Source organism: Ooceraea biroi, chromosome 3 (genome assembly GCF_003672135.1).
Source record: "Ooceraea biroi isolate clonal line C1 chromosome 3, Obir_v5.4, whole genome shotgun sequence".
In the NCBI taxonomy this organism is placed as follows: domain Eukaryota; kingdom Metazoa; phylum Arthropoda; class Insecta; order Hymenoptera; family Formicidae; genus Ooceraea; species Ooceraea biroi.
This window is the reverse complement of record NC_039508.1, coordinates 13,197,281-13,205,123: the sequence shown is the minus strand read 5'-3', so window position 1 is coordinate 13,205,123 and position 7,843 is coordinate 13,197,281. Positions and strand designations below refer to the sequence as shown.

The window sequence follows — 7,843 nt, the reverse complement described above, 5'->3', positions numbered from 1 at the left end:
ACAAACGCGTGATAAATGCATTTGGGGGAGAAAACAGAACCAAGCGTGGAAAGCGAGCAACATTTCGAATATGTACGAGGCTGTTGACTGTGTACCAGCTCTGCGAGAGAGATGCCGAGTAATTTAACTAAAGTGTTAATTATGAACCGGACGACAGCCCCGTTACTTTCTCAATCCTTTCGCTAGTATTATAATTAATTTTTACAAAAGGATTTATATAGGAAATCTCACGCGCGCATTAACGATGCGGGACTTAATCGTTGCATCGATAAAAATATCTGAACGGAATTTGCAATATTCGTTGAAATCATTTCGAGCCGACTGAGGTCTTTGTAAAACATGTCGCTCGCTTCTAACAACGGTAATACGATGAAAGGGTCTTAAAAAAAGTGCGCATTTTAATTTGCTTAGTCTGACTTTATTTTTATCTTTTTTTGCTTTTTACATTTGCTGCTTCCTACAATCTAGTTCCCGTGCGTAATGCGAGTGAAACGAGAAAGAAGACGGGGAAAGCTTCACTCGGGGTAAGTATATCTTTGTTTTTATACCTACGTAAAAATATATTTGTCGAGCAATACTTACTGCTCGCAAATTGTAAAACCGCAAACATATAATTATTATAAAACCGTACAAAAGAGATTCAAATCAAATACACAAAGAACTCCATAATAAAGAGAGTCATGTAATTAAAACTAAAAACTGAAATTTTTCTACTAAAAAATCGTTAATAAGAAAAATACATATAGGTACAAAGAAATCCTCTATAAAATAATTAGAAAAAGTAAGTTCTATAAAATAAATGTAGTTCCAATATGAAATATGGTCTCCGAAGCGGTACGGAACGGCGAGAATCGATCCAGTCCATCATTGCGAGATCTTGAGAGTTTCAGCAATTACATGCACAAGATTGTACATTCCCGTGCACCGCGATCCCCCCGGATAATCTTTCCGTCATTGAGATATGGAAATAACGTTTCTCGCCCACCTCCGGCTTTCCACCCTCCCCCGATCCCGTCGCAGTTCCGGTGCTCGTCATCTAAGGATATAGACTGGATGGGACCGTGTCGCGTCCCATCGCTTCCACGCAATCAGCCGCGATTCTCCGACGGATATTGCAGGGATCGCGGAGAATGCTGCGGGGGAGGATCAAGCCGGTGGAATCCTCTGTGGGGGTGCACGAACGGTCCGCGCCGTTCCGCGGTTCGTTCGGTCAATCGTCAGGATTCAGGCGAAGGTGAGGGTGTTGCTGATACTCCCGGATCGCGTCCGCGGCATCACCGCGTCCGTATGGCGGATGGTGATCTCCGTCACCGCCATGTTGCCCGTGAGGAATTGGGCCAGGGTCTCCACCCCCGCGCGCGGTCTACGTTCGAAGGGGAAGCCCATGGGTCGCGCGTCCGGATACTTGCGGTCCCGCAGACCGCAGTAACTCACCGCGTCCTTGCATCCGGCCGGCTCGTCCTGCTCCACCTGTACCCGCGTGTCACGGCGGGACGGCAAAGCAATTCCTTTAGCGAGCTGTTTCTTTCCCTCCTTTTTTCTTTTTATTTTTTTTATTTCTCTTTTTTCGGTTCGAGGTAACATGAACGTGTCTCCAGGCGTACTGGAACGTCCTCGTTAAAAAGAAGAGCGGAAAAAGGAGGGAAAGGAGGAAAAAGGACGAAGGAAGAGTAGAAGGTTTCCATCACCTGACATACTGTAAGCTCTTAAGCGCCGCGAGAGCCCGATAAGTATAAAAAGTACTCACCGCGTCGCCGGTGTAATCGGATATCATGATGAAGAGGTCCATCGGGAATCCCTCCTTCGTCCCTTTAGGTACCAGCATGTGCTGCGGCCAGCCGCATCCGCAGAAGTTGAACTGTTCCAGACTATCGCCACTGATCGGTCTGTTCTCTTCGAGATTGCGGAACGTTCTCTCGAAAGGTATAGTTACTGAGGAGTCCGTTGATTTACGCTCGATGGTGTTCTGTCCTGGTTTCACTAGCGGTGAATAAGCGGAGATTTCGTGAATATACAGTGCAGATAACATGAAACTTGCTTGTGACCAGATATTTCTCCAAAGAGGTAAACCAAATCGATATTTTGGAAATTGCGTGTAAAACCGAATAAAGAACGAAAACTAACACATTTTTATTTCATTCTTCTGGCCACTACGTGTTAAAAAATTAATCGTGCAATCTAGAGAATTTCAATCGTTCAAATTAATTAAACTAATGACAAAGAAATAACATGTATGATATATCGTTTCAAAACTCCTGAGCCGAAAAATACAACGTTCACAAAATTGGCGTAAAAAGATCACTCACATACAACAGTAAACTTGTCCAGCTCGATCATCAGCTCCTTCTGATCCCTGAAGACGTAGGGCAGTCCGCGCTCATCTTGCTTAGGCGCGATGAATATACGAACAGTTCCTCGACGTGGTGCGTTGTTGCGATTGTTGGCGATGATTTTGTAGGTGTAATCGGCGTGATTCAGATGAGTGAATCTGGCGAGAACAGGACCGCGCGGTGTGAAATCTAAACCGCGGGATAGATCAACGTCACTCTTGTTCCAGAAGGTCGCCACTAGATTTGCTGGCTGGTTCGGAGTATTCACCTCTATGTCTGTGATTTCCACGCCTGGGAAGTCCAACTGAAATCCCACGAGTAAATAAAACGAGCAATTAGATGGGCAAATGGGCTTTTACGGTCTCTCTATTTTCTCTGCTGTAAATATAAATATTAGTTAGAAACTTTATTTAAAAACTTTTATATTAAAAAGATAATTTGACAGGTAAAGATTCAGAAATAAAAAAAGGATATAAAATTATTGAGCGCGCCAGTTCGAATGAAAATTGAAAAATACTGTCAGTAATAAATCACGATTAAATCATGTGCTAAGTAATATAGATTTAATTTTCACTAAAAAAAGATCAGATTTCGAAGATCCACGGGATGAGCTCGGAAATATTCTGTTAATATTATTCAAGAATGTAAAGAGAGAGGGAAAATTAAGACGGCAGTATATGGAGCTGGTATTTAACGAGATTACCGCAGCGCTGGCAAAAAGATTGATAAATTCCGGCGTGTCCAGTGGTCGTGTCGGATTAAGTGGTTTAAAAGGCGTTTTTATCATCCCTGAGACCTCGCGTAATTTGGGGCCACATGGTACGTGTACTTAGCGGCATTATATACTACTAGGGTAAACCGATGATATATCGCGGAAGCGGGACAGCTGTGCACACCCACCTGCTGTAGGCTGTACTCGGGAAGTGTATTCTTGTGCTCCAGGAACACATCGTCAACGAAAGCGTGGTATCTGTAGAAGATGGGATCTCTCATAGCGGTGGCCGGCTCTCCCATGATGCCGAAAGTTTCCTGCGGGAACGGGAGACCCGTTTATCATTCCAACGTGGCGCGATTATACGCATCAATTTTTTTAATGCGAAAGGCAGAGACGCGGAAGTTATGCGCCTCCTTGACTCGGAAATATCACATGCAAGAAATATTACGTACTAAGATAAGTGAGAGCAACTACAATCGCATTACTTACTCAAAAAATTGTCGAGACATCAGTTAAGGGGGAAGCCTGCTTTAGAACGCTGAAAATAAGGTATATTTTACGAATTGTTTTTGGAGAAACTATACAGCGGATCATTATAAAACTTTGATGCATTTATTAGTACATGTTTAAAGATAAAAAAAATTATTTTTTGATTTGAATATATCGCTTGTAGAGGTCGTCCTGGAGAAATCTTAGTGCAGCCGTGTCGCCGGCATTGCAAATTGGTGAGCATTCTTCTGCCTCCAAATTTCGTCTAAACTGAAAAATTGAAATATGTTCTCGTTATTTATGAATTCCCATCGTCGATGAACCAAAGAGAGAAGAAAAAAGTTGAAAAGTGCCAAAATGATGGAGCTTAGAACACAAAAGTACGATTTTTAGGCAAAGTTTTTGAACTTTTTCATGCAAAAGTAATTGTTTAACTTAATGTTTTTATGAATATTAAAGGTTCATCGACGATGGGAATTCATAAATAACAAGAAAATATTTCAATTTTTCAGTTTGGATGAAATTTGGAAACAGGAGAATGCTCACCAATTTACAATGCCGGCTGCACTAAGATGTCTCCAGGACGACCTCTACAGGCGATATATTCAAATCAAAAAATAATTTTTTTATCTTTAAACATGTACTAATAAATGCATCAAAGTTTTATAATGATCCGCTGTATAGTTTCTCCAAAAAAATTCGTAAAATTATACCTTATTTTCAACGTTCTAAAGCAGGCTCCCCCCTTAAGAGAATCGATGTAACATGGAGGAAAATAACCAGCATTAAAAATGCGACTGGATGAGTTATCAGGGTTTATTGTCTGCGTTCGCGTTTGTAGCAGCGTGACCGTGTTACCAAGTAACGATGATCCGGATCGTGGCAGTAAGAGATGGCGACATGACCGAGATTGTGAAGATCGCCGTAGACGTTGGGATTGGGCGACAGGATGCTGGCCTCCATGATGTTACCCAACACATCCACGCCGCCTAACTCGGTCAAAGGCACCCTCTCGCCGCGGGGGCTGATGTAAGCACCGGTGTGAATGGCCTCGTAGATGCGATCGCGCCATCTTTCCAGGTCCTGAAGATCGAAGTTCAGTTGATCCACGGGGCGGTTGATGTCCTTGAGTACGGCACCGGCGGGACGAGCGGGCCAGCTACGGCTCGCCACCAACGAATCCAACTTGGGGAAGTAACCCTCCGGGATCGACTCGCGCCAGTTGTGGAAGCGCTTCACTCGACCCAATCGGTTGCACAGACGCTCGCAGTTGTATCTATGGTGAAAGAGATCAAGCGAATAATAACTCAGGGATCTCGGAAATTCCCCGAGTCTATGTTCCCTGGACGATATCGAAATGTTCGACGGAAATCGATGATGAAGACCGTTACAGTAATAAGATCATTATAGCACAAGTATATAAATATATATCTAGCGTTACATATGCGGCGCTTTCAAAAAATTATTAATAATCTCAGGATGAAATTTAAATCCTTCACTTATATTTTTATAAAAAACGTAGTTTCGAATTCTAATGGGATAATATCGCTGTACAAAATAATAAAATGTTTTTATTTTTCTGATTTTCAGGTGGTCAACATACATGGAAAACTACATTTATATTCTAGATTTACCGTGCAGCATCATATGCAACAACATCCGCGCCGTTATTCTACGCATAAATATATCTCGCAGCTTGTTAACAAACAACGTCAAATATCATTGGAATATTGCGGAGAATTGAGACGAGTTTCCGTGAGATAATAACGATCAGGATCAGAATCTGATCCGATCTCCCGTAGCAGCCGCGTGATCTCGAGACGCACGATAGGATGGGGTATCCAATCTTATCGACTTATGGGCGCACGCTCTCGTCGCGCTCACCTACCTGCATTGGATCTGGTGATGCATATAGTAGAACAGCTCGCCACGCCGATCCTTGTTAACAATCCTGATGTCGGTCTCAAATGGATAGACCAGATGCCAGTGCCAGTGATGAAGATTGATCCCGATATCTTCCCTCCAATAAGCCACACGATGCTCCTCGTCGAGATCCGACGCGGTATAATCCCGTGGAATTTCGATAGGCAGCTATATGGATTACGTAGACACCATGAAACAGCAGAATAATAATATTTTTCGTATAATTAATACCGGTGGGAAGCTCGTTAGCAGGCGAAACGCGACTGTTTTCGAAATTCCCCGCGTTATAACAATTTACGCTATAATTTTCCAGTTCAGACACGAGCCGCGCGAACATTGTACATTGTTGAGATATTACACAAATCCAATAACGCGATCTAAAGTATGTAAATTTCGGAAAATTACGGTCGAACGTCTAAACGCGCTTGCCTAACTATGCGCAACGGTGAGTCGCACTTGCGGGATGCTATTGAAATTTCCGGTATAATCCGTACTCGTTACGCGATACAATATCGATCTGTTTCTCCGTCATGGTATTTTTCCCAAACACAATGCCGAAAAAGCTTTCCATCACGTTCGTACAATTTACAGTTTTCGCAATCATTCGGTTTGCTCAAAGAATAAACTAGCAAGTTAATTAAGCCACATAATCGAGTAACGGGCTCGCTGGTAATTAATGTGTCGGCGAACAAGTACCCTGGAGCCAGCCGGTACAACGTTGGCCTCCTCCCTCGCTCTGGCGAATATTCCGCTGTCGATGTACTTGTCTGGGAAAATTTCCGACAGCGGCGGTATCGGGAGATCCTTGGTATCAGGACGGTGTAGAATCGCCACAGAAAGCGCGTAGATGAACATCTGAGGATTAACGCGATCGCGACAGTAAACCGACACCGAAAGGAAGTCGTCGTACGTTCGCATACCTGTAATATGAGTTAACAAAGTTCACGATCAGCAAAGATCATCAGCTAATGTTTGAACTCTTCAATATGTATTAATACGTGTGACTTGCACGAGAAAATCTAATAACAAATGCGTTGTTACGAAAAAGAAGTATTTAACCATAAAATTTACGTTGAAGTATGTATTTATTTATATTTGTATCCGTTTACACGGAAAAAGAATATCGACTTTAACAAACGTGACGAGACGCGATACTGTGAACAAAATCGGAAACAAACCCAGGAAAATATCGATGAGGCGCGCGGCTAACTTTCGATGTTTAGGGATGAAGAGGGAGAAAGGCTCTCGACGTCCAAGCTGGAGGACAACGCTCAAGTCCGGCAGGCTGATCTGTTTAACCGGGATCTTCGACGTGGTGTCTTCAGCAAAACGGTTGAACACTTCGGGAGCCATCGGTTGCCGAGTTTCAGGCTGCAAGTTTATCGATACCAACGATTCATTCAAAAGAAACGAAGTAGAAGAAGTTCTCACAAGAATTTGTTTCAAATTCACAGAAAATTTTGTATATTATAATTTAAAATAAAAACTAATAAAATTGAAATATATAATACATGCTGAATTTGCACGTAACGATATAAGTACAAGATTCGCGAGATTCCAGGCTCTATAAATCGCAGAGAGCAGTCTGATGTTGATACGCAGAAAATCGTATCAAGCACAATCGTACTTACCAGGTAGTTAGCCGGTACATTGAAAGCGACTTTGTTCTCTCCCTTGGGCACGTACACCGGCTCCGCGGGTCGATCGAACAGGTAAAGGATATCCGATTTCTTACTCATGTTGCTCACGTGTAACACGCACTAGACCGACAAAGATCCGCGATCACGCGACGTACGCTGGAAAACGGTATCGAGAGCAAGTGATTCGCAGCGTCACTCCTGAGAGAACGTACGACGGGTTTTTACGTATCGGACTTGTCGATGCTGGCATTTATAAGGATCACGAAGGATACGGCGGTCTGCCGTTGATAAACGCAGTCATGTATTCGCGAGCAACCGCAAGATCCGTTCCGGAAAAACACGACAGCCGCGCGAGCAAGGAGAAACTGCGTCGGGAAGAACGATGAGACACATCGTAAACCAGATCCTGTTTGCGCTGTTTTCCTGTTTTCAAAGGAAATTGACGGTGATTAGCCGGCGATTATATTATAATTGCGCGATTGTATTATTTTCTCACGATTTTAATCACAGTCCACGTGTCCCGATCACCGTCTTGTGCGACGCGTGCAATTTTCATACGAGCGCATATTCGCGCCAGGTCAATAATTGAAAACATTGAAACAGCATATAATATTCGCACGCGCGTAATTGAATTACGACCGCAACGGTAAAATTATTTACGTATGAATGTCGAATGTGTTACTTATGTATAACGCTATGTGGACGATAATCTGCGATCTACGGCGATTATCATATTGCCGGCACGC

General features: G+C 43.1%; 1 protein-coding gene across 1 annotated transcript; it reads right to left on the bottom strand.

Annotated features, from left to right (window-relative positions):
* Positions 1–396: 396 nt before the first annotated feature.
* On the bottom strand, positions 397–7,512 carry LOC105277104 (phenoloxidase 1). The gene is made up of 9 exons (XM_011335268.3): positions 7,089–7,512; positions 6,636–6,828; positions 6,154–6,377; positions 5,423–5,625; positions 4,393–4,810; positions 3,231–3,359; positions 2,307–2,634; positions 1,748–1,980; positions 397–1,470 (listed from the first exon to the last, which is right to left on the bottom strand). The coding sequence occupies exons 1-9, from the start codon at positions 7,194–7,196 to the stop codon at positions 1,225–1,227; spliced, it is 2,082 nt and encodes a 693-aa protein (XP_011333570.1). The 5' UTR covers positions 7,197–7,512; the 3' UTR covers positions 397–1,224.
* Between the last annotated feature and the right edge of the window lie 331 nt (positions 7,513–7,843).

Excerpts from the sequence above, each read along its gene's own strand:
- LOC105277104 (XM_011335268.3), bottom strand. The coding sequence starts at position 7,196 with ATGAGTAAGAAATCGGATATCCTTTACCTGTTCGATCGACCCGCGGAG. Across the intron at positions 5,626-6,153 it reads TTGTACCGGCTGGCTCCAGG|CTGCCTATCGAAATTCCACG; the intron begins GTACTTGTTCGC and ends TAATCCATATAG. Across the intron at positions 3,360-4,392 it reads ATCCGGATCATCGTTACTTG|GAAACTTTCGGCATCATGGG; the intron begins GTAACACGGTCA and ends CCGTTCCCGCAG.